Source organism: Antechinus flavipes, chromosome 3 (genome assembly GCF_016432865.1).
Source record: "Antechinus flavipes isolate AdamAnt ecotype Samford, QLD, Australia chromosome 3, AdamAnt_v2, whole genome shotgun sequence".
Lineage (NCBI taxonomy): Eukaryota > Metazoa > Chordata > Mammalia > Dasyuromorphia > Dasyuridae > Antechinus > Antechinus flavipes.
The window spans coordinates 171,193,232-171,221,047 of NC_067400.1; the positions used below are offsets into that span (position 1 = coordinate 171,193,232).

The window sequence follows — 27,816 nt, forward strand, 5'->3', positions numbered from 1 at the left end:
CAAAGAGATTCTGAATCTCCTCTTTGTAACAAATATGACTGCATTCAAAGAGACGACTCAAATATTTGAAATATAAATCTTGCTAATTGGGATTTAAAAAAAAAATTTCTGATAATTGAAGTTCTTGAATATACAACTTCAATTTTTATTCCACTGGGTGTTCATCTCTAAAATATGCATATAGAGTGGGAGAGATTAGGAAATGGATAATGTAAACCCAGAGCTGCTATTAAGGAACTCTTCTTATCCTAAGATCTTCCTTCATCCTGAGGTTTCCTAAACATTTTTTTAAAGAGAGCATCTAAATGGCCAGTCTTTCTCTCTTTTTCCCACATTAGTTTGTGGATAAAGAATGTAAAGTCTGTGAGATACTAACAAGAATTCAAACTAAGAGGCTAAATAATAAGACCTGAAGAGAGACTAACAAATAGATGGATTTGAATAACTGAACATTCCTGAAGCTTAAACTTGAGAGAATTGTATATGTGTTGCATTGATTATGAAAATAGAAAGCTTAATAATAAAATTTATATATATTCTTTACTCCTTTTGCAGTTTCTCAAAGCTTTCACAGACTTCCTGGCTTTTATGGTACTTTTCAACTACATTATTCCAGTGTCCATGTATGTCACAGTTGAAATGCAGAAATTTCTGGGCTCCTATTTTCTTACCTGGGATGAAGATATGTTTGATGAAGAAACAGGTGAAGGACCTCTAGTTAATACTTCTGATCTAAATGAAGAATTAGGACAGGTAGGTAACATAGTAAGTAAACTTAGAAATTTAACTCTGTTAATGGATGTTTGAATATTTCCTGCTATTTGAATGAATATATGCAAAAAATCTAGATAATTCAGCCTTTTTTTTTTCAAGTTTCAATTTATATACATGACATCATTTAGATATATCCTGTAATTGATGAAAGACCAGAAAAAAATGACCATTTGAAAATGTGATTATTTACAGATAAGAAAAAGGACAATTTTTTCCATGTTTGTAATTTGGAAAACAAAAAAAAAAAAGTTTTGATGACTGATTGTAACAGAACTGTAAAATTGAGACATGTATTCATGAAGCATTATTATTTCTTGGCTGTATAAATAGTATGAAGAAAAAGAACTTAGAAAGAAACTTGCCTTCCTTCAGGATACTTACACATTTTGTTCATTCCAATATAAATAATTATCTTATGAGCTTTGGTTCCAATTGAGAACTAGCTTTGAGGCCTTCTGCCAGCTCTCACTGTATCAGGCTCTTAGACATTTGGGTTTCAGCAAAGATTATCTCTATGGAAAGATAACATTTGTTATTTATTTCTTTCCAGGAAGAAGTTCTGAGTTATATTTTTAACCGGAGGAAGGGGAGGCGGGGGGAAGACTTTTAAGATTGTTTGCTAAATAGTTTTCTTTCATTCAAAAGAAGTTATGTCTGAGAAAGTGTCTTCCTCCTCAATTCAAGATAAATTGTTTGCATGAATACAGAATGTACTTTGGTCATTAAGAACCTCAAATTTTGTCCAGCATAGAGATAATCTTTAAATCTCACTATGTTGCCCTTGCTCTCTATGTGCCTTGTTCTACTTAACATTTCTTTGCATTAAGTTTTTAATGCCTTCGTAAATAAGTTTTTTTTTTTTAATGTCCAATATTTAGTACTATATGGCCTTTGAAAGATAGATTGTATATACATTGGAGAAATTCAAAAATAGGAAAAATGTCAACTTTTGTCAATAATAAAAGTTTCCAAGTTTTGCTTATTTATAGCAGTATTCTACAAAAATAAGCTTTTGCTCAAATGAATAAATTAGACTTCCTGCCCTTCTACATGGAGTTCATTATAACAAAATCCTTTGTTAAAGGTGGGCATGACATGTTTAACATATATTAGATTACTTGCCATCTAGGGAAGAGGGTAGAGGGAAGGGAAGAAAAAAATTTAGGACACAAGATTTTATAAGAGTGAATGTTGAAAAAAAAAGATGAAAAGAAAAAGAAAAGTGGCACAAAGAGTTTTAGTCTTGACTTTAATTCAGTACAAAAAAGTATTCTGGGCCAATTATACAAGTTTTATTTGTTAATCTATAACCTTTGGTAGAGGTGATGATATGCTGAGACTCTTAAGAGACCCAAATCACAAAGGAAAAAAGGGTATCTATCTTTGTTTAAATGTTATGGGACCAACTTATTTTTCTCTGCTTGCATGTAATTATTCTCTGGCATATGAACTAGAAATATATAAGTCCTCAAAACTGCAATGTCCACCACAGGCTCTTTCTGAGTGAAGGTTTCATTCCTTGAATTGAACATAGCTAAATCTAGCAAGCAAGCCACCCACTGAGATAATAACTGTCTTTTGCTCTGAAACATGAGCATGGAGGGGGGAAATCACTAAGTAATTTCTTTCTCAGTGTTTGATCATTTACAAGATTTTTACATAATTAATAGCAATGGAGAAAATGATCATTTCTCTCTTAGTGATTAAAGTTGTTGTTTTGAACTGCACCTAAAGTATCATTATGTTGTCATTTAGATTCAAGGATCCTGCATGTTTAAACATAGCAGTTTAAATGATATTTTAGATTTCCCTTTTATTTGCTTCAGTGTGGATCCGACAATTCCTTGTGATACTGTGTGGGAGAGAATTTTGGGATGTCAGAGTTAAGGTGGAAGAGATACTGGAGATCATCTGATCTAACACCCTCACTTTATAGATGTGGAAATAAAATGTAAGAATTGCTGAACTTCATCAAAATCAGGGTCACATGATCTCTGATTGGGCATTGACAATTGTCATGTGTAATGGGTTAGAGATATTTCCCAAAACAACTTAAGTTTGCCTCATTAAACAACTTTTGGGGATAAATCATAAGTAGAAAAAGTTCTTAGTTGGTGTCCAGAGCAAGGATTTAATTGTGCCCCAGAAACTTAGACATGCAAGTGTGCTTAGCATCTTGCCTTGAAACACAGTAGGTGCTTAACAAAGATTGATCAATTGATTAAGCCTTTTAATCTCTTTTATTTCCTTACTTCAATAGGACTTGCCATACCTACCTTTCAGGGTTGTTGGAAAAAAAATGCTTTACAACATCACATTCTCACTCTTTTTGTTGTTCACTTGCATTGTGTTTTCTTATTCGTTTTCTTTCCTTTTTGATCTGATTTTTCTTATGTAGCAAGATAATTGTATGTTTACATATATTGGATTTAATATATATTTTAACATGTATAGCATATATTGGATTGCTTGCCATCCAAGGGAAAAGGTAGGAGGGAGGGGAAAATTTGGAACACAAGGCTATGCAAATACTATGCATACAATATGCAAGTATTTTCAATACTGAAAAATTATCTGTGCATATGCTTTAAAAATAAAAAGGCTTTAATAAAAAAAGAAAAGAAAATGCTTCAGAAACCCTTAAAGAATATAAATGTTTCTTGGTGTTTTGTATATGTTATCTATTTAGTTTTTGAAAGTAGTTGTTAGATATTTGTAATTCCTGATATCACAAGATAACTAATCTAACTAACTAGTAGGTGTTTTTAAATTTTATTTGTTCTAAATTCATGCTTCTGACTTGACCCCATCCCAGTGTTCACAGATCTGACCCTCCTGATACCAACCTGGGCTAGAAAAATGATTCACTCTGACTTTTTTTTTTTTAATTTCTCCATCAGGGCTCAGTCTAATACCATTTTTAGATATAGTTTTGTGGATAAACTTGGCCTAACAGTTTCCTGCTATTTTGTCATCTTGCCTAATGCCTTCATTCTTTATATGGTTATTTTCTCAGCTTCTCTCTGTTCAAAATAAAACATTTTGATCTTTTTAGCCCAGCTTCATGTAACAACTTTTTTTTTTTTTAATTAGGTTGGTAAGAGAAAAAGTAATACAGGAGCTGTGGAATAAGCTTGAATTTTGCTTAGACTGCAAGGTAGCAGTGTCTATTTGCCAACTTTAGGAAGATAAAAACATTAAAAATTTTTCCTTCTAATTTTACCTCTTTTTAGAGAAATGCCATTTAGTCAAATGGAATGCGTTATTTTCTTGAAAGTTTAGATTGTAGTCATTAAGTTACTGCTTTGAGAGCAAATATTAGAAACCCACCATCACAAGAGCATGTTGATCTTAGGAGAAAATAAATTACTTGTTTCAGTATTCACAAAGGATTTAATTTATGAGCATCCTGCTTGGAGACTTTCCATTTTAATTGTATTGGATATCTATGTAGTTACAGTTTTTGATAGGATTTTGTTTATTTCTTTGTTTTAAATTCAGACCTTTGCTTTCATTGGTGTTAATTCCTGGTGAAGTAACCAATGCAGATTAACAATTGTTGTGCAATCACTAAGAAATTAAGTGATTTGCTCATACTTATAAGTAGTGGGACTTGAGCCCAGGTTTTCCTCACTCCTGGGACATCTCTCAAGGTTAACTTTAATTCTAAGGCTTGATTAGTATATTTGCTGTATTCCACAGGTAGAATATATCTTCACAGATAAAACAGGCACGTTGACTGAAAACAATATGGAATTCATAGAATGTTGCATTGAAGGCAATGTCTATGTACCTCATGTCATTTGCAATGGGCAGATCCTTCCCAACTCTGGAGGTATTGACATGATTGACTCTTCTCCTGGAGTGAGTGGAAAGGTATGTTGCAATTTGGCTTTCCTTATCAGAAGAATAATGATTATGTAGCACTGGTAAGATAGAATCTTTCTCCGTGAAGTACAAATGTTGAATAGAAAGGTCCAGCCTTTTTTTTTTTTTTTACAAAAATCCCCTGCCCTAATGTGAGCTGTGCCTAGTTTTTACCTTCTACATTGAATTAGAGGGTAAGGTTTATTAATGGCAATTTATTTTCTAAAGTTTTCAGATATTATAGTAGTTGAAAATATTTTATTTAGAGTTAAATAGTTTAATATTTCAAGTGACTGTGAACAAAATAAGTACAAGGAGGTTCTGTGAATGATTTACTTTGGGATGATTGCTTCCTTCTCTTTCAATTTACTGTCAATAAAGATGAGCACCTTGAATGATAAAAATGAGGGTTAAATTCCTGGATATCTAAGGTAAGTGAAACTCTTTAAAAATGAACAAGAGAGGACAAAAGGCTATATTGAGAGAAAAACAGTTGTTGAAGCATAACTCTTCCACAACTCAGTGACCCTCAGAAGGATGATCATATATCTTCCAAGGTCTTTGGCAAAATTAAAAAATCATCTACTAAAGAACTTTATTACAAAGACTGCTGACTTTGTATTCTAAGCAAGCTCAGTGAAGTCAGTCAATCAACAGGGAGTTTTAAAATTCTTAGTGTGTGCCAAGCACTGTACTGAGTTGCAGGAAAAAAGCAAAAATGGTCATGGCTCTCTTGGAACTCATTCTAATAGAAGAAAGAGCACATCTATAAATAGACCCATGGAAGTTATATGCAGAGTATAAGATGGGAAGTTACCTCATGGGGAAGTGGGGAGTGAGAATTAGAAAAGACCTCTCATAGACCTGAGTCTGGACAGAGGTCAGAGAGCCTTTGATGCTAATTTTCTTTCAATTCATCTGTTATGCTACCTTCTCATTAATAAAATGAACACAATTCAGTATCCAAAAATACTTCTGTTCTCTACATTTCAGGAAGTAAAAATTCCACTGCAAAATTTCAAAAATTGGAATAACAAAGATAATAAAAAATAATAAAGTATTCCTTGAACTTGACCTGAATATAGTGATAATAGACTCACAATATTCTGACTTTTCCTAATATCCATTTTAAGCCAAATGCATCTTAGACCCTCCACGCCTGCCTGACCACACTTTCTCTGTCTTCTTTCCTGTTTCTTCATCTTCCATGCCATGCCCACTGACACTGGAAATGAGTCTCTTAGAGCCTCTGTCCTGGGCCACCATTTCTTAGACTGCTCTTCTCTTTCACTTGGTAAACTGATGATTCATTTATCCTCTCTGTGCAGATGATTCTCAGACGTCCCTGTCCAGACCCTCCCCTTCCCCGATCTCTAGTCTCAAAACTCAGACTGGATATGCCTCAGTCCAAAATGGAACTTACCTTTTTGGCAAAACCTTTTCCTCTTCCTTACTTAACCATTGCTCTTGAGAGTAATCACCATCCTTCCAGAAACCCAGGTTTGCAACCCAGATGTTAATACCTCAGTTATTTATTCCCATCTCCGTTCAGCAATCAAATCCTATTGTTTCCACTTTTATAAGAGCCCTCATAGAATCCTTTTCTCTTGTGTCACTGATGGCATCCTGGCATGAGCACTTACCACCTCGTGCTTAGATCACTTCAGCCTTCCAGTGGATCTCCCTAACTCTGTACTCCAGTCCATCCTTTCTAAAGCACAGATCTGATCCTATCAACCCCAGAAGCTCCCTGTTGGTTCCAGGATGACATATAAAATCTTTTGGGTGGCTTTATAGTTCATGTTATATTTAACATCTATAGGACTGCTTGCCATCTAGGGGAGGGGGTGGAGGGAGGGAGGGGAAAAATCGGAACAGAAGTGAGTGCAAGGGATAATGTTGTAAAAAATTGCCCTGGCATGGGTTCTGTCAATAAAAAGTTATTATAAAATAACAAAAAAAAAAAAAAAGTTCATGTTAACTTGGCCCTTCCTACCTTTGTAGTCTCTTTAACTTCCTCCTTTCTGTGCATTCTGTGATCCAGTAGTTGTTCCTTGTAGCCTCCTTGTTGTTCCTCAAAGGGATGATCTCTCTCCTGACCCTAAGTGTTTTCATTAGGTGACTTCTTCCCTGGAATGTTCTCTTTCCTCATCTCTATTGCTTTAAGTCTCCACTAAATCCCATCTTCTAAAACAAACCTTTCCTTAGATTTCCTTCATCTTTCCACCTTTTCCTTGAGACTGCCCCCTATGAGCATGTCTTTATCTTATCTGTTGCTTGTTGTCTCTGGGCTTAATAGACTGGGAACTTTGTATCCCCATCTTAATAGGTGCTTAATTGTTGTTTATCTTTCATGCTTGAAGGTGGGGACCATAACATCTAGGAGGTGATACAGTGACATCCAAATGAATTAGATTTAAGTGAGAGAGGACTGTGCAAGGTCACCTGCCTCAATTTTTTCTCCAGAGCCATTTGGCTTCCATTGTAGATCAGAATGACAGAAAATGACCCAGGATGCAATGAGAAAGCTTGGTCTTTTTAAGCTAGGGTGTTAATTGATCTCAGTTGTTTAATAATGCTAGTTGGCTAACTGAACAACTTAATTAAATTCAGTATAATAAAAAATGACTGCCTTTATGACGTTCAACAAATCAAACTCTGAACTTCAGTTTCCTTACTGACAGAGGTGAACTAGATAATCTCTAAGATCCCTTGTAGCCCTGAACCTATGAGCTTCCCATTATCAGTAGGAGAATATTGCTGCCACAACGCTTCACTTGTAATGAAGAGTATGATACTCTAGCAAGGCTCCACTGCATCAGTAAATTTTGGAGGTTAACAGGCTGTGCTGGCATTCTTTAGAGACTCTTGAAAAAAGATTTTCTTAAATCATTCTTATTCTTTGTAGTCACTCTTCCTTTTATATGTAAGCACTCTTAAAGACATGCATCTTCATTTTTTGAAAGTTTCAGAGATAAATGAATTCTTATTTCACTGAAGTTTTAGGATTTTCTTGTCTTTAAATTTCTAGTGATCCCATGTGTTTATATATCTTTCCTTTCCCAGTCTATCATTGATTTCTTTCTTCTCCATCCCAGAGAGCCATCCTTTCTAATAAGATATTTTTAAAAAAGAGTTTAGCAAAACCAACCAAAATAGCAATCAAGTCTTAACATCTTTAATTTTTTATACCCAGAATTCTATAATCTATTCATTTTCATGCAAATGATTGTTAAGGTATCTAAAAAGAAAAATAAGCATAATTACATTTCACTTATAGTTATTAACAGCTAAATATGAGTTTTGGCATTCATTACTTCATAAAGAATCATCCCTTGTCCCTTGTTGTTTTCAGTTACCTTCTTTTAATTTTAAAACTGACTGTAGATTTTTATTTTATTTTATTGTCTGTCTTCCATTTTAATAGGAGAGGGAAGAGCTATTTTTTCGAGCTCTCTGTCTTTGCCACACTGTTCAGGTGAAGGATGATGTTTTAGTAGATGGACAGAAAAAGTCACCCGATTCATCAAGATCTTGTATATATATTTCATCATCACCAGATGAAGTAGCATTAGTTGAAGGCATTCAAAGGTAAGTACCTTTGGCATTGTTTTGGGATTTGAAAGTAAAGGAATTTTATTAAAGAGATTCCTGCATTATGTAAAATGTTAAATTAGATTCCAACTTTAAGATCTGAAGATTCTATTTAAAACTGCACCTTTGAGTGTATTCCTAAATTAAATGTTCTTTTGTGGACTTCCATGATGATTTTAGAAATGGGTTCCAAAGGAACAAAGTGCCTTCAGCATCAAAAAAGATTCTTAAGTTATTTTTCAAGGATGTTCCTTAAAGAATGTGACCTTTGTCACTCTGCAGACTTGATGTGTATTTCCTGCGTTATCTCTTCAAAAAGAAAGGCAAAAGAGAAATATAAGGTTTTTAAGGTGGAAGGAATCTGGCAGGTTGTTTTATCATTTAACATTCATTTTGTATATGTGGGAGCTTAGGCTGAGAAAGAAAAGAACCTTCCTTGACTTGATTTAAAACTAGAATTCAGGTCTCTTTATTCCCCTTATTTACTGTTTCCTTACACATGGCTTTTATACAAACTATATGCTATGCATTCATTTCAGAATGTCTCATATGGAGTTGTTAAGCAAGCACACTGGGAAGGGGCCTTGATACTTGTTCATCATGCCTACTCACAGCCCCTCACACCTTAATAGACATTCTTTGTTGGTGTTTGGATCCAAAAAATTTGACACTTCTTATTCCATGTTTGACAGATAATCTGTCCTATGTGCCATGCTTAGAGCTCTTCTGGCCTGTAGGTCCTATTAGAGCTTGCTTTCTCCTGGCAATAACAATCAAGAACCCAGAGTCCTGTCCTGATAAAACATCCAATTAAAACTTTGTGGAAGACTGACTTATTACTGTAGCATTTAGTATACTTTTCAGACTAGAAGAGACACATGGAGATGATTCTTATATTTTTTATTTCAGACAGTAATATTTGATTTTTATTTATGCTAAAAAATGTTACTCCCTTTCCATCCCCAATCCCTGGGTATGTATTTGTTGACTTTAATGACAAAATAATTGAAAAGGATAAGTTAAATTATAATATAATTTTACAATATCATCTTGTATTACTGACTTAGCTAAAAGGAATGTTCTTTGGTCTGAAGTCAAACATTGTTTTTCATCATGTCTCATTCTTCATGACTCCATTTTAGAGTTTTCTTCTCCAGCTCTCTCTCTCTCTCTCTCTCTCTCTCTCTCTCTCTCTCTCTCTCTCTCTCTCTCTCTCTTTTCAAATGAGAAACTGAGGTAAAGAGGATTAAGTTAAGCCTAGGGTTACAAATAGAAAAATGTCCCAGGCCAGATTTGAACTCAAAAGAGGTAAGTCTTCCTGACTCCAAGCCTAGTATTCTATCCATTGCTCTACCTACCTGCTGCCTACATGAAACATTAGGTATGCAAATTGAATCCTTTGTTGGGATTTATTAAAAATATTAGAAATTCAATCCTAAAGTAAATGAACATGCTCAGAGAAAGGCTTTTTGTTTAAGAAATTGATTCCCAGATGGGAAACTAAATATATTTCATCCCTTCACATTCATGCCAGTCTTAAGAAAGAAGGGCAGCTAGGAGATGCAATGTATTGAAAACTGAGCCTGGCATCAAGATCATCTGAGTTCAAACCATCCAAGGTTCAGAGACTTACTAGCTGTGTGGCCGTGGGCAAGTCACTTAATCCTGTTTGTCTCAGTTTCCTCATCTATAAAATGATCTGGTGAAAGAAATGGCAAACCACTCTAGTATCTTTGCCAAGAATATTCTAAATGGAGTCACAAAGATTCACACATGACCAGAAGCACTGAACAAAATGAACAAAGAAAGAAGGGAAACCAGTCTATCACTCTGATCAAGTGGAATGGACATGACACAGGGAGCCAGGTTGAGTCCTTCTCCCGAATCTACTGTTAACCAACCTTGTAACATGAGCATCTTATGATGTGAGATTAGACTCAATGATCACTAAGATCTCTACCGGTTCTGACATTATATTCAAAAAGAATTCAGGAACATACAAGAATTGCAATAAGAAGAGAAATAATCCAAAATGACATATACTTTATCATCTGCATCATTTTTTACCACATGAGATGAGCAAAAGAATTTGTGTAATGCTAATAAACGAATGGGATATGCTAAAAGGGAACAAGGAATGGTTTCATATATTTAAATGCAGGTTATAACCTCCATTTTTTTCAAAATTCTTTCCATTTGAAAAGCATACCTTCCCAGACAAAAGCAAGATTCATCTTTCTTTTAAATTCTCAAGTTCTTCTATAATTCCTTAATTTCTCCTTTTGTTATTTATAGACTTGGTTTCACATACCTAAGACTGAAAGACAATCACATGGAGATATTAAATAGAGACAATGATATCGAGAGGTGAGTATACATTCAAATGTAGAAGATAAACAAAGGGGTAAAAACAGATTTTTTTGTAAGTCTGATAGAAATTACTGAACTTCAGTTCAATAGTTATCAAGCGACTACTTTATGCAAGGCATTCCCGTAGATGGGGCAGGGTACAAGCACCTTACTCTCAAGGAATGTATGTTCTTCGGGCAGATGCTGCATATACACAGATAATAAATACAAAGCAGTGTAGAATAATTTCTGGAGGGAGAGAAGATTAACAACTGAAGAAATCAGTCAAGACTTTGTGTAAGAAGCAAGAGGTGGATTCCCCAGGGCAGACGCAAGGAACAAGTGCAATCCAGACTTAGGGAACTGCCTGTGCAATGGCAGGAAAAGAGTTGTCATCTGCAGGTAACCACTACATAGCAAGTAGTTTAACTGGAAAGGTAAGGCATGAGAAGGAGCAACATGAAATCAGACAAGAAATGTATGAAAAAGTCAGCTTATGAAGATTTCGCCTGAAATGCCAAGCTGATGATTTTGTATTTTAATTTTAAAATAGCCAGTTGGGCATAATATGGACAGATTCATGTTTCAGGAATAGTTAGAATCATGTCCTAATTCCCACTCATACTTTCTTTCTTCCCCCAAATTCCCACCATCACCAGCAATAAAAAGTGCTTATAAGTTTTCATTGAAACATTCTAATAGTTTTTACAATTTGAGTACGTGGAGGGGAGAAAGTTATGGATAAAAAGCAGTCATGCACTGTAAAGAAGACATTAGATTTAGGGACAAAAGACTGAGTTAGACTGAGCTCTAGTAGTTATGGTATGCTCTTGGGTCAGTCAGTGTGGGTTGAACTATACATGACTTATAAAAAACTTTTTATCTCCAAAGAGGTTCTTCACGTTTTTGGGGACCCCTTTGGAAGTCTGATGAAGCCTATAAACTGCTCAGGTTATTTGTTTAAAATGCATAAAACAAAATACATAGGATTGCAAGGAAAATCTGTTGTACTGAGAAAACCAGTTAAGCTAATGATAGAAACTCCATTTTCTAAAGAAAAGATAATATTGACATAATTTACATAAAACTGTGATTAGAGGTTCTGCTTTTACATTGATCTAGGCATTTTAAAAATGCTCCTAAAATTCTTAAAATACCACTTCTTTGTGAAGGAAAGTAGTTCAGTTAATGTGGGGAAACTCTCTGTGGAGAAACTCCTATTGATGAATGGTAGCAACCATATATAACACATAATCTTAGCTGCCTGAGGCAACTGAGAGTTTAAATGATCTTCTTATAGTCACATATGTGTCAGAAGCAGGATTTTGAGCTGTGCAGTCAGAACTTCCCTAGTTTCCAGAGGGTCATGGTAAATGACAACTACTTCTTTGTAATCTTGTCTTTTTGCAAAACAACCAACCAAAAGAATAGGCATATAAGGAGACCTGGGAAAGATCTTAGCTTAAAAAGCCTAAAGCCTCCCCCTGCATCCAGGGATCTAGTCATTCTGTTCAATATCTGGCCACTGGACCCAGCTGGCTCTGAAGGAGAGAGGAAGGCATAACCCACCTTCACTTAAATCAAACTCAGTAAGAAGTTATGATATATCTTCTGAGTGTCATGATCCTCTTTGAGAACAAAAGACAAATCACAAGATAGTGGGAAAATAATTTCCTCCATCACATAAATACAAACAAATGAAGGGATCTTTAAAACCTAAATTTTAAATAATATCTATTGGAGAAAAATTTAATGTTCAGGTAGGGAAGGGATTCTTCCCAAATTCCTACTCACACTTGCATATATTAAATGATATTCACCTGTCCTTCAGCCCTTGAAAATTTAACCTTTGATTAACCTATGATTTCATATCTTATCATCACAAGTATTAAAAGGAAGTAATAGAGGCATGTAATGCTAAGGAAAAACCACTTTAGTGCAGTTTAAAAAAAAACAACACAAATCTTTAACTGTTTGAATGAAATATACACTTGATACAGTGTAGAATAATACTTCAAACATTTTAATAACATTTAATGCAGACACCTTACCCTTAGATTTAAACTCTCTACAGTGTGACCTCCTGTTACCTTTCTAGTTTCATTTCACATTATTCCTCTTCATATTCTCTCTTTTCTAGCCAAATGGAATTCCTGAGCTCAACATTCCATGCCCATTTTATATGCTCTCTGAAACTGTCCCCAAGACATAGTGCACACTGCCTTCTTAGACTCCCCCTCTCAGTATTGATATCCCTTCAGTATCCTTAACCAATGCTATCCTAAGCTTCTCCCCCTACTTTCTTCTTAAATATCTTTGTCTATAATTTTTTTTTTTTTGCATACTTGTTGTAGGTGGAGTACACACTTCTTGAGGATAGGGATTATATGAACTTTTTTCGGTTGGTCTTTGTACTCCTAGTACCAACAACAACAACCCAAAAATAAAAAATAAAAATACAAGAGTAGCTAAGTGGCTCAATGGATAGAGCACTGGACCTGGAGTCAAGAAGATCTTAGTTTAAACTTAGGTTCAGACATTTGTTAGTTGGGTGACTCTGGGCAAGTTCCTTATGCCTATTTCTTCAGTTCCTTATCATAACTGGAGAAGGAAATGGCAAAATACTCCAGTACAACAGCAAAACAAACCATGAATGGAATCCATCTTATCCCCAAGAGTTAGACATGACTGACTAAACAACATTTCTAGTATAGACGGTTCACTTTTTTTTTTTTAATAACTTTTTATTGACAGGATTTTTCCCCTCCTTCCTGCTACTCCCTCCCCCAGATGGCAATCAGTCTTTTACATGTTGAATAGGTTATAGCATATCCTAGATACAATATATGTGTGCAGAACAGAACAGTTTTCTTGTTGCACAGGAAGAGTTGGATTCAGAAGGTATAAATAACCCGGGAAGAAAAACAAAAATGCAAGCAGTTTATATTTATTTCCCAGTGTCCTTTCTTTGGGTGTAGCTGCTTCTGTCCATCCTTGATCAACTGAAACTGAATTAGCTCTCTTTATCGAAGAGATCCACTTCCATCAGAATACATCCTCAAACAGTATCATTGTTGAGGTATATAATGATCTCCTGGTTCTGCTCATTTCATTTAGCATCAGTTCATGTAAGTCTCGCCACAGACGGTTCACTTTTAATTGAACTGAATATTTTTGCTTTCATGTTAAGGAATTACATTACTAAATAATAAACAGGGCTGATACACACCCATTTTTTCTCCTCAGGTATGAATTATTAGACACTTTGAGTTTTGATTCAGTGCGGAGAAGAATGAGCGTGATTGTCAAATCTGCTTCAGGTAGAAAGATCTTGTTTCGTTTTTTACTTAAAGTCACGCTAAGGTTTAATTTTTGTTTCTATCACTGAGTTCTATAGGATCAACTTATGCCTTTTCTGACTGTGAGACCTAAATTTTCATCCTTCTTTAAGATCTATGTGGGGGAGGGGGAGAGGGAGAAAAATTTAGAACACAAGCTTTTGAAAAGATGAATGTTGAAAACTATCTTTGCATGTATTTGGAAAAAATTTTTTAAAAAACTATTTTTTTAAAAAAGATCTATGAGGGCAACTAGATGGCACGGTGGATAGAGCACCAGCTTGAAGTCAGGAGAACCTGAGTTCAAATGTGGCCTTAGACACTTAATACTTCCTAACTGTGTGACCCTGGGCAAGTTACTTAACTCCAAATGCCTCAGCAAAAGAGAACAAAACAAAACAAAACAACAACAAAAAAAAGATCTATGGAAATACCCCCTACTTGAAAATTGATTTTGTAATCTGGAAAGAAATTTAGTTAAATTTTTAATATTTTGTGGTGAATGGAAGAGTCAATTCTCCTCAACTCTCTTGAATATCTTAATATTCTATGGATACTTGGTTATCTCTGACTTTCCTTTAAATTATTTTTTGTAAATCTGGATATTTAAAATTTTCCCATAATAGGATAATTCCCATAATGGAATTATTTGGAATTTTTGCAGTTTTTTCCATTCGTATTAATCAGACAATTTAAAATGATTATTTTTAAAACATTAGAAAAGACTGTTCAAGATATAAATGTTAATGTCTCTATAAAATACTACTGAGTGTGATCAATAAAAGAAGTCACTTTAATCAGCATTTTTTGCAGGAATGTTTCTTTACATGAGCACAATTTGGTCAGACTTCTTTTTTTATACATACATATATGTGCACATACATATATGTATATATATGAAATATATGTATGAATATGCGCATGTACACACACATCACTTCCATTAATACTTAAAGTTGTATGAATCATAAAAAGCAAATCTCATTGCAAAACATTTCAAATGAGTGGCCAAATTCATTAAATATTATTTGAAAAGAGTGGTCTATTACTCTTTGTTTCTTTCTACAGAAGATTCTGATATTACTCATTCATTGGGAAAATGTAAACTTAATGAGTGTAGATTAAAAGTTGTCCATATATGAACAAAATGTCTACCTTTTGAACTTTCAGCATGTGTTTATTATCTTTTCTGATTAATTTGTACCCTGTGTTTTGCTTTTCTCTATCTCAAGGTCAATGCATTACCCATTAGCAACTTCTACTCTGCATTAGCAATATCTACTCTAGAGAAAAAAAAAACAAAGGAGATAGAAATTGAAATGCAAACTAGTCAATTTTGTTTTTTGTTCCCTTAAGAAGTTTAAAAGGGAACAAGGTGAAAATGTTTTTTTTTTTTTTTTCTGTATAATCTGTGAATTTCATTTATCTTTGTTTGCATTCCCACACCTAACCAGAGGCTAATTGTACATTAGTCAGTCTATTGAAATCCTTTGTGATTGTCTCTAGCCTCCAATATGTCTTTTTTCTAAAGGTGTCTGCAGATTGATTTAATGACTTGCTTCATGGTATTGTGGAACTTTGTTTTATTTTTTAAGAGGATGGTTGGAATTATCCTTTTAGATTCTTCCCAACTGTTTATTGATATTATAAAATATGGACAGAAATACAAGCCCATTATATTTTAAGGTTTGACATTCTACTTTCTTTTTTGTACAGGGGACATTTACCTATTTTGCAAGGGAGCAGATTCTTCAATATTTCCAAGAGTATCAGAAGGCAAAATAGACCAAGTACGATCAAGAGTGGAACGCAATGCAGTGGTGAGATGTTCCTTTGAATGTGCATTAGGTTTTTTAAAGGCCAAGCTGATTTGCCATAAGCAATTTTTCCCCCTCTGATCATATTAGAATCTGAAAATTCCAAATATTGTCAAGAATACATATTATAATCACTAATAGGTAATTCAGAATTAGGAAACTGATCATATTTGGGGGGAGGGGTGTTAATAGGAATCAATATGTTCATTATTTACGAATTACATACAGGTTATCTGGTATCTGAACCCTGGAGCTAAGAATCTCAGATATAAACAAATTTCAAATTATTTTTTTTTTTAAAAAAGCCTTAGGGGGCAGCTAGGTGGCACAGTGGATAGAGGACCAGTCCTGAAGTCAGGAAGACCTGAGTTCAAATCTGACCGCAGACACTTAAGACTTCCTAGCTGTGTGACCCTGGGCAAGTCACTTAACCCCAATTGCCTCAGCAAAATAAATAAATAAATAAATGAATGAATGATAATTTTAAAAAAGCCTTAAAAATATTTTGTTCATTTTTTCCTTAATACTACTTTATTCATTTTTCTTCAACCACTATGAATATTTTTTTCCTTTCAACTTTTAAGTAAAATGAATAGATGAAGACTTCCTAACAAAAAATACTTGTCTCCATATTACATCATAAAAGCATATATAACATATATCACAAAGAGAAAATGCCTTTTCTCTTCTGTGATCTTTTGCTGAGACTGAAGCACCCTTTGTCTTGCTTAATCCATGACTCTTCCACCTTCATCCCAATAAAGACAGTTTGGGGTCCTATCCAGCTCCCAGGTAGTTTATGGCTTTTTATCTGAGAACCTTCCTTCTTCAAATGATTTCTATACTCAGAATTGTGTGGTCACATCTTTCTCTCCATCATAAACAAAGGAATTGTTTTCAGAGGCCTGCTCCTCTACTCTTTAATCCATACCAGCTATCTCATCTCACACCTTTTCATTAGTGAATGTGGAGATCGCTTTCATTTTACAAGTTTAAAAATTGACAGTTGTACTGTAAAATATTTTTTAAAAAATTTTAGCCAAGATAATATCTGTGGAAGGTCCACCAATATCCAGTAACATATATATATTTATCCAAGTTTGCACAAATATAAATATGTAGAAATGTTAAAGAAGTGGCACTGGCAGTTAGAAAAATTGGGGTAGAACTTGTGGAGAAGATGGTGTTTGACCTGAACTCTGAAGGAAATGAAGGATTCTAAGAAGTAGAAGTGAGAGAGAAGTGCATTTAATATTGGATTCCTTCTTATAAAAGAAGGGCCATGCCATGGAAAGAGGCCTGGTTGGAAATGTGGAAGCCTCCTAGCAAGTGTGACTTTTACCTGCTGACTGAGTAGCCTTAGCCACGTCACTACCCACATCTGGTTTTGGTTTCCTTAACTATAAAATTAGTAAATTGGACCAAGTGATCATTACCATCCCATGGAGCTCTATCTTAACTCCTGTGAAGTGTCCTCCTCCACTTTGATCTTAATATTGAATCTATGGGTAGAATTTTAGGAGTCAGAGAGCTATTAAGTGTCACTATCCAAGCTACTACTTATTTTAACGTAAACCCCGAAATCCTATGTCTATACTATCCATTGGCCCATTGGTTCAAGAGTCATTACTCATTGAGGCCACGAGGTGGAGCAGTATCATTTTTACTTTTTAACAGAGGAAGTCAGCTGTCAGTTAAGAAGTTCCCCCAGACAGGTCACCATTTTCTTAGCAAATCAAGATTTATATGATGTATTATACATAAATACACATACACTCATATACTTTAGTTTATAAGTAATTTATACCTAATTTAATACTAATTTAAAATAAATAGTATAAACTAGCTTAAATTATGTTTGGTTTATATAAAATAAATTCATTAAAAGTCTCTTGTGGAATAATTAGAATTTAATAATAAATCATATTTTATATTAATCTATAAAGTTTATAGGATGCTTTTCCTACTAATAATTCTCTTGAGATATATAGTAAAAATATTATTAGTAATCCTCATTAAACAAGTGAAAAGGGCTTAGAGAGCTATGGTTACAAATATAGTTATCAGACTTAGAGTTAGACCCTAAGATAAGACTCTTAAATTCATGTCCTATGTTCTTCCCACTACATATAGCAGATTGTTTCTCAGCTTGATGGGGAACCTCAGCATTTATCGCTTTAGACCATTACTTTCTATGAACATTAGCAAGAGAACAAAAGTGGCTTATAAATCTGTCCAATCCAAATACTTGTACTAAGATTTCTGTTCTCCCACAAATAATAAACTTAGAAAATTCTGCTAGATTGATCTGCAAAGATCAATACTTAGACTTCTGACTCTGTTCTTCAAACTTCTTTGAAACTGAGTTCTTCAGGACTTCTGTGTGTATAATTTGAAAAATGGGAATGGGCTAGACATTCTCCTTTGGGTTCTCCCATCTCCTCTATTGAAAGAGTGATGGATTAGAGGCAGAGAACCTGAATTGAAATCCTGGCACCTTGTACACATCACATAATTTTGCTCAGCTAGTTGGGCCAAATGATCAGGAAAGTCTCATATTGTTTTAAATTTATGAACTTAAGAAAAGGTAGACATAAAACTGTTGGAAACCAGGACTGTTCTTTTTACTTGTCTCTCAGGATTTTTTGTTAGAGTCAGGAAAGCTTTTTGGAAAGAGTATATATGTCCTACTTACTTCTAGTTTTTCTTCTTATTTAAAAAGGATATGCAGGCTTATTCTTACTTAACTTATTTGCTTATTTGCAGTTAATAGTGCTCCATTTTCTCTCTCATATCTGCCATCCTAACTCCTATTTAAAAAAAAAAAAAAAAAACAAGTATGTGTAGCCAAGTAAGATAAATTTCCTCAATGGTCTTATCCAAAAATCATGTCTCATTTTGTACCCATATAAGCTTATTCTTAATAAGCTTGTGGCAAACCTCACTTCCTGACCAACACTTACCTTAAATACAGTCAAGTATAACTATTCTGTAACCTCAGCTCTGCTGGGAAGTGATAAGACTTGTGGATTATGAATTGAGTGGTTTCTTATCATTATGCAAATATGTATCATCAGAGGCCATTGTAACTTGTGAAGCAGTCTAATAAGGCTTGAGGTATAATTGTGTTGATGGGGAAATTATTCACATGGTTAAGTTAGGGATCTTTGGAACTCAACATCTCTATGTCCATATATGAGCCATTTTGCATGTATAGAACTTTTAGATAGCTATTGATAGAGTTATCCTTGAGAGGTATAATGTAATCAGGAGCCCAAGTTAAAATAGTAAACTTGTTTTTGCCTTTAGAGAGACAGTTCTCTTTTAGTAGTACATTAAAAACAAGATTGCACAGATAATAAAATATTCCTCCTTCAGGGCAGAGAGGCAGGGGGTTACTAGAGTTTCTAGAAAGTTGCATACTTATTAGACATGCATTATCCGAGGTATTTTTTCTCAGTTATTTTTCTTTGTTACAAGGAAAACTCTAATCTAGACAGGGTCAAAATGGAGTTTTTTTTTTTTTCATTTTTCCAACAATGACTAGTCTAAAGAGAAAGGGAATCAATAAAAAAAATTTTTTTAAAGAAGCAGATAATAGTAAGAATCCTAGACATAGAGTTAGGAAGACACAAGTTTGAATCCTTCCTCAAGTACCTTAAGCTTGCTGATTCTCTCTTTCTGCATCAATAAAATAGGGATGATAGCATCTACCTTACAGGAGTGTTATGAGAATCAAATAATTATTTATTCAAAAGATATTTTGCAGAACTTAAAAGAGCTACATACATCATAGCTATTATTATGATTAAATGGATGGCCAAACAATTGGGGTTATATGACTTGCCCTGGGTCACACAGTTAGTAAGTGTTAAGCATCTGAGGTCACATTTGCACTGAGGTCTTTGTGACTTTAGGACCAGTATTCTATCCACAATGCCACTTGTTTGTCCCAGAAGGCCAAACTCTTACTGGGACTATTCCTCCCTCACTTGATGTGACTATTGCCTTGTGCAGATTTTTAAACATTTGATACAAGTAAAATAGCCTCTTTATAGAATGATTTTGTTGCTCATAATCAGATCTTTCTCCCCACAATGACAAAAACTAGAGATAATCATGCTAAAATACTTTTTGCTTGAACAAATATAGGTTCTATGCTTTTTCCACCCTACATTATTCTTCATTACTTTGAGAAGGAAGGAGGTCATTTGTGAAGTACAAGGAAATTAATGGAACCAAAAGAGTAATTCAATATATTCTATCTGAGCAGCTTCTGAGTCTGAGAAAATCCAGGCCCTCAAATTCAATGTTTCTTCATCTTGTACTATGCCAGATTTTCTAAATGCAGATACTTATGTAAGAGAAGCTACAGGCACAAAATTCACTATGACAGATTTCCTGAGTATTTGTTCTTTCGTACTTTTTACAGAAGTGACAATTCAGAAATATGTTTCTATTTTCCTTTATTAATCTAACTATGTAATGTTAGAATCTCTTAAAATAAATTTTGTTTATCAAAATCATGCAACAGATGGAAAGAAAAATCCTCATTCCTTTCAATTTCTACCATAAGACTTCAGAATTCCTAGAAATCTGATAACATTGCTCTCTGAGGGAGGCAAAAGACCATTTGTTTTATAACAGTTCATACAAGTAATGAGAACCAGATTGCTTTACTGATAGTCTAGAAATGTAACATCCTTCCAAACTCTTTCAAACATACTTAGACCTTTAATAATAGGGTATTATTTTTCTTTCCTCAAAAACTAACACAGATTAAGTGATGCAGGATATATTAGGCCTAAGAACATGCATGGATTTCTGAAGCCCCTTACTCTTCCAGAATCTTGTGAAAGTGTAAATATCCAGAGCCTTTTAAGCCTTGCTTCAGTGAAAGTTGGACCACTGTTGGGAAATAATCACTAGAAAAGAACTATTATGGTTATATTTGTAAATTTCAGAGCTTAGGTTACAAAAATTGATGGCACAAGAATAGGATAGAGGAGAAACAAGACAAAACAGTAATTCTTTGGAGGGGGCGTAGAAATAAGGTGAATTGCAAAAACAGTACCAATAACAGTGTAATACTAATTGAATTTTTTGCTTCATCATCTCAATACATCAAGAGTCTATGGTTTCATTGGTGTGGAAGCTTTCTGCTATTCAGATGCCATGACCATTTAATTAATGTCTGAGGAGAAATTTGAACTCAGATCTGCATTACATAATTATTATGTTTCAGTCACTATTATGAATTCATAATTATTATGAATTAATATTGTTCTGTTACACAGAGAATTCACTCATGAGTAGAGGATGATCCCCAAATTTCCCTTGGTTGTTAATGATTGCCGTTCTCCCCATACCCCAGAGAATGTAAGCTCCTTCAGTGAAGGAAGTTTTAATTTAACCATATGATTGATTCTCCCTTCCACATTGTGACTTTATCCATAGCAGTTTTGCTATGTCACAGGGAAATTAAATGGGAATTTGCGGGGTTTTGAGGAAGCCTCAGATCATGCATGCAGACCAGCAGACAACATAGAAAAAGTATTGAAACTCAGAAATGCACAAAATATGTATGTATGTAAAATAATACATAATATCAACTCATATTTTACAATAAGTAATGTAAAGATCCCATAAGAGAAAAAAGAAAAAAAAATCAGACTTCTTTGGCACAAAGGGTGGGCCAAAAGATTTTATGCAGATTTTCCAGATCGCAGAGGTGCCATGTGTAAGGGATAACTGTATTAAAAGAGAAAGGAGAAAAAGGATTAATAAAAATAATGACAAATAATTTTGTAACAGGCAATCCTTTTGGTTATAGTTTATCTGATGTTTGATTTTGGATTTATATTTCAGGAAGGACTGCGAACTCTCTGTGTTGCCTATAAAAAATGTACACAGGAAGAATATGATGAGATTCATGAGCTTCTACACTCAGCAAAAGTGGCACTTCAAGAACGAGAAAAAAAACTGTCCGAAGCATATGAGCAGATTGAGACAAACCTTATTCTGCTTGGTGCTACAGCTGTTGAGGACCGGTTAAGTGTAACATATTTACTTTATCTTTTTTTTTTTCCACCAACACATAGTGATAACTTAAGGGACACATTTGTTATGTCTTTTTCCCCTAAGAAGAGGATGCAGCTTTAACTGTCATTAATATTGCTGTGCCTATATCACAGATAAATCTGTGGGATTTGATAAGAGTCTGTCATTGTTAACCAATATAGAGAAACTCAAGACAGACGGATTAAAAAGATTCATTTAATAGACTCCTTCTCAGACATTCATTTGAACTAAACTAAATGAAAAGGTGCCTGGAATTTTATATTTATATACTTCATAGCAACTCACTTTTTGTTGTGTTGTTAAGCAGTCATTTAGATAATTTCCATTTCCTTCTTCTCCAGCTCATTTTACAGATAAGAAAACTGAGGCAAAACCGGTATTCCTGATTCCAGGCTCAGAGCTCTATTTCACCACCCAACCAACATTTTTTCACGTTTATTCTCAAAGTATAGAGTGTGCAATAGGCTTTTTTAAGCGTATTTTTTAACAATAGAAAGTTCAGGTCCCACTAATGGAACACCAGGCAAATCATTTACCTCTCAGAGCTCTAGCAGCTATTGGGGACTATCAGCTGTTATGTAAAGAAAATTGTACATCAATGAAAGCTTATATTACTGAAATCATAGGTCTGTCTAGATAGACACATAGAGAAATACAGATCTACCTCTACACACACAACACACACACACACACACACACACACACACACACAAAACCTTTTATTGTCCCAAAAGTCTTAGTACAATTTTAAGATTTTTTTTTTTAAGCTTAAAATGCTTTAGGAAAATCCTGCATATACGTACGTGTGTGTGTGTGTGTGTATGTGTGTGTGTGTGTGTAAAATAATTCACAATTGATAGTTTCATCAACATGGGGATTTTTCTCATTGATACAACCCAATTGTTAACTCCTCTTCCTTTGCCTTGCCCTCCCCACCCCTGCACACACACCTTAGTAGTTTTTTCGACCAAAATATGCATCCCCTGATATTAGCCACCTCTTGATGAGATAAGCTTTTCCATTGTCATTTCACGTGGTCATCACACTCCTAGTATGGCTCCCGGAGTTTATTTGAAGTTGTCCTATTTTGTGGTAGGGCATCTTGGTGGCACAATAGTTAGAGTACTGGGTTTGAACAATGAAGACCTGAGTTCATTGTAGTCTCAGACACTTTACTAGCTGTGGTATGACTTGAGGCAAGTCACTAAAACTCTTATTTTTGCTTCCATTCCTCAACTCTTAAATGAGGATACACCAGAAAAGGCAACAGCAAAATACGCCAATAATTTTATTAAGAAAACCCCATGCATAAATCCATAAGTCACAAAAAGTTGGACATAACTGGACAACAACAAAAATCTTGGTGTTTTTAGTGTGCTGTCATAGCTTTTAAAATCCTACAGAATCACCACCATACCACATGGAAACATCAAAAATAGGATTGTAATGGAGGATATACATACAGTAGAAAATTAGATGTGTCCATTTTATTTTACTGTATATATTTTTTAATACTTTAAATCATTTAATATATAACATCTAGTTATTAAAGGCTAAAGAGAGATAAATACCTATAGTTGAAAATAATCAATTAGAAATACATACATATACTTATATTTGTCCCCTCCCACCTCTCATTTCCCATATATAAACATATCTATATATCTATATGGGGGAATCTACATGCAAATACAGGTATGTACATATTATAAATCTATGTATGGACAATAACTTTAGCAGTAGTAGTACATAGTCTTACTCACAAATTTTAAATCAGGAAATTACAAGTAGAAAAATTGCATTCTCAGAAAATACAAACTTCAAATTGTTATATATTGCAAAAGAAATTGTTCACCTGTTACAAAGTGATATAGTTGGCGAGACTTTTAAGTCTTTGTTAAGCTGTAAGAAATGGTTATTGAGTCACATTTTTTTTTTTTTTTTTAGTTTTGAGATGCAGAATGAAAGTAGAATGGAATTCATTTAGAAGGAATAAAAAAGTGGAAATATATAGTGAATTGAAAAGCATAAATGAAAAGCTGAAGAAAGTTACTATTTTTCTCTGGAAATGATTATAATCATAAGGCTGGAAGTAACTTGGATTCAGCCTAAGCCAAACCTGGTCTTTTATGTAGGACTTCCCCCATGAAATCCCAGTAAGATGAGTTAATAAGTATCCCATTATGCTGTGAAAACAACAAAAAAAAAAGTAATGCCCAATGTAGAAATGACACTCTTAATACATAGGAAAAGTTGAGGTTAAAAGTCCCCCATAGATATTCCATATTACCTTGAAGTACCTCAGGGCCAAAATAAACTCACAAGACTGGCTTTTTTTCTTCTGGTTTGCTTTTTTTTTGGTCAATATTTATTATTTGTTTGCCCACCACCCCAGGCTCCAGGAGAAAGCTGCTGATACCATCGAAGCTCTTCAGAAAGCAGGCATCAAGGTTTGGGTTCTGACAGGAGACAAGATGGAAACAGCAGCAGCTACCTGCTATGCCTGCAAGCTTTTCAGGAGAAACACCCAACTACTCGAGTTGACTACCAAAAAAATTGAAGAGCAGAGCTTGCATGACGTGCTCTTTGAGCTGAGTAAGACCGTCCTGCACTACAGTGGCAGTATGACCAGAGACAATTTCTCAGGGCAAGTAATATCTTCATTCCTCAATCAAAACAGAATTGTGGAACATGGGTTAATAATGTAGCTGAGAAAAAAAACAGCTGAAGCTATTCAAAATGACCATGGAACCAGATGCTACACAATGCTGTAGTCTGTTAAGGTTCCATCTTGCAAGTGCATGCCATTATGTGCAAGAGAAATGGTGCAAATGATCACAAATACCTCCATGAAAATTGTCCCAAAGCAGCCTGCAAATCCAATTGAGTTACTGAGTTTTTGCCACTTTTTGCTTTGTATAGTTTTCTGAGGATGTTGAGAAATGAGCCATTTTTCTTCCTTCCTTCCTTCTTTCCTTCTTTCCTTCCTTCCTTCTTTCCTTCTTTCCTTCCTTCCTTCCTTCTTTCTTTCTTTCTTCCTTCCTTCCTTCCTTCCTTCCTTCCTTCCTTCCTTCCTTCCTTCCTTCCTTCCTTCCTTCCCTCCTTTCCCTTCCTTCCTTCCTTTGCCCCTTTTTCCCATTCTTTCTTTCTTTCCTCCTATTCCTTTCTTTCCTCCCTCCTTTTCTTTCCTCCTTCCCCTCCTTTCCTCCCTCCCTCCTTCCTTCCTTTCTTCTTTTTTTCTTTCTTTTTCTTCTTTTTATTTCTTTCTTTCTTCCTTCCTTCCTTCCTTCATTCCTTCCTTCCTCCCTCCCTCCCTCCCTTCCTTCCTTCCTTCTTTCTTTCTTTCTTTTTCTTATCTTTCTTTCTCTCTCTCTCCCTGTTTTCCTCCCTCTCTCAAAACTATGTTAAATGGATGTCATGGATTATTATATCATATGTATTTTCATTTTCCTAAATTCAATGAAAAAAGTAAAAATAAATCATTGAAAAATAAATCTTGCATCAAATCCTAGAAAGGCTATCTGAGAAATAGTGTTCCCTTAAGCTCATTGATGTATTGTCATTAATGTTGTAGGCCTCCTATAGACTCCCAAAGATGTCTCTCAGAGTCCTCTCAAAAGATGAAGATTTAGCATTTGTCTTTTGTGTATCCTGCAGACTTTCAAATGATCTACAAGATTTTGGTTTGATTATTGATGGAGCTGCATTGTCACTAATAATGAAACCCCGACAAACTGGGAGCTCTGGAAACTACCGAGAACTCTTCCTGGAAATCTGCAGAAACTGCAGCGCTGTGCTCTGCTGTCGGATGGCCCCTCTACAGAAGGCACAGGTTAGTGGATTTTCTCCAAATGGCTTGATGAGTAGGATCACTTTAGGTAAATATTGAAAGTCATTACTCTGTTGTGACAGCCACTAATAATTTTAACTCTGCTATCTGTCACTCCCTACCCCTCTAGAAAATGAAAAGTGTCAGCAAAAAAATTACACATTAAAACTAGAAAGCATGAAAAATCTTGCTGATAAGTGCAATTAGGTAATGACATATTAAAAAGACTCCTTGCTGTGCCTCTGTTTGTGATTGTGTCTCATTCGTATATCCTTAATATCTAACCAGTAAATGAACATATTTAATTAACTGTTTTTTCTTGTCTGTTGGGACTAGCATAATGCTAGTGTACACCCTGTAGAGTCTCTGTGAGAATGGGGTGAATACAATATTAGTACCTCACTGTGCATTGGGTCTCTTCCATCTGTGGAATGTGGAATAAAATACTTTCCAAATCCTAGAACAAAATAAAATCAAAGACAAAATCATAGACTAGCAAGTTTTATTTATCTACACAAACAGAGAGAATAATCTTATGAATAATCAGAAATAATAAATATTCCCAAAAAATCATATCAGAAACAACTTGGTGGTTCTTTAATGTTTCTGTTGTTGCTACATTTAAATGTGAGTATTTTTGTGCCTAGTAATTTGAAAAAACAGAATAAGCCATGCTAAATAGTGTAGCTTCTACATCCTGCCTCTCTTTGTCCCAAACCATAAAGCAGACTCTGTCAGTTCTCAGATATAACTCTATAGTCCAAAACAGATGAGCTAAAAATTTTAAATGTTTTACATTAAAAGATCCTTTTGTACAGCACTTGCTGAGCTAAATAAATGTATATCGATACATAGGTATGTAATATCTTTTAAAATATTATTTAGGTGTGTGAAAGAGATATATAATTTTTAGTATTTCAAAACAAAATTATCTTGTTAGCTTCTTGTAAAAGCTTAGATTATAAACTCTCAGAGGATAGGGACCAATATAAAGCCTATCATATAGTAGTTGGTCAGTAATTGTTTATTGATTAGTTGAAATCAGCTTAGCATGTAGAGCAGAGATATCAAACTCTCATGTTCCTCATGGCATTGCAGAGTACAGCTAGAACCAGACTAAAATATAATTGGAAAATATTTAATAAAATAAATTAAAATTTAATAAAAGAGAAAGTATAAGTTAATAGACAGTTTTCAAGGATCCGTTTATGTGTGGCTTACTGGCCCCTATTTCTATCTGAGTTTGATACCAACTTAGGGCACTGAGAGGTTTTCACTGTTTCCTGGTCATCTATCATCTGTCAGAGTTGGGACATGAAGACCAAACTTCCTGTCTTCAAGTCCAGCTCTCTGTATTACATCATGCTGCCTTTCAGGAAAGTATTTGTAAAAGGATAGAAGTGACTTCTATCTGCTTAGTGAGAAAAGATGTAAAATTGTCATCTTTCTGTGCACTTTGTTGAAGAAATTTTATCTATATAACTATGATGTTAGAACAGTTATTTCATTCTTGCCCTTCCAAGGTGTTTTATATCAGGCAAGTGTCCTTTAATTAAAACTGCTATCAAGATACCTGTTAGTTCTTCACAGGTTCAAAAATAAAATTTGGTTGAGAAATACAGTGGAATCATCCTTATTATATTTCCTCTCCAAAAACCCTTTTTCATCTCTGTAGTTTGTGGTACTGTATATTTTGTATTCTCTCAAGTGTGGTAATGTCTAGGATACATCTGAAGAGCCTATCATGGTGGTCTTGTAGACCTTACTGGATGGAATCATGTCTCCATAATCTGATTTCCACTAAAAATTAAGATAATATGCCCATTTGAAACTAATCGGGGCTTTAGGGTTTGTTTTCACAAGACAGACTGAATTACAGTTCAAATGAGTTGTAAAGATGAAATGTAAAGTGCTTTGTAAACTACAAAGCCATTTGATTTACTCAAATTCTAAAGAATGTTACTAGCCTACATTTATGTAAATTTGATAAAAACCCATTTGATTTTCTCACTGGAACAGTTTTCTCCACTTAGGGAAAAATAGCCCTATCACATAGCCTACCCTCCAATGACGTCATTTTCTCATTAGTGTTTACCATGAACTACTCATTTTTCCATATCTGTCTCAGCAGTCAGCTCTGAGTTTCTTATTAAACCTCTATCTTAGC

General features: G+C 34.5%; 1 protein-coding gene across 9 annotated transcripts in view; it reads left to right on the forward strand.

Annotated features, from left to right (window-relative positions):
* The window catches only part of ATP11A (ATPase phospholipid transporting 11A), a 212,546-nt gene that overhangs the window by 149,504 nt on the left and 35,226 nt on the right, over positions 1-27,816 (forward strand). For all 9 annotated transcript variants that reach the window (XR_007951752.1, XR_007951751.1, XM_051984224.1 and 6 more), the window contains 9 exons: positions 556-753; positions 4,477-4,650; positions 8,069-8,232; positions 10,531-10,602; positions 13,831-13,904; positions 15,639-15,742; positions 21,608-21,789; positions 24,216-24,467; positions 25,478-25,652. Coding sequence is in view for 7 of the 9 variants with exons in the window: in XM_051984224.1 (XP_051840184.1) it covers positions 556-753; positions 4,477-4,650; positions 8,069-8,232; positions 10,531-10,602; positions 13,831-13,904; positions 15,639-15,742; positions 21,608-21,789; positions 24,216-24,467; positions 25,478-25,652 (1,395 nt within the window). In the remaining 2 variants the exon portion in view is untranslated. The remainder of the gene's footprint in view (positions 1-555; positions 754-4,476; positions 4,651-8,068; positions 8,233-10,530; positions 10,603-13,830; positions 13,905-15,638; positions 15,743-21,607; positions 21,790-24,215; positions 24,468-25,477; positions 25,653-27,816) is intronic.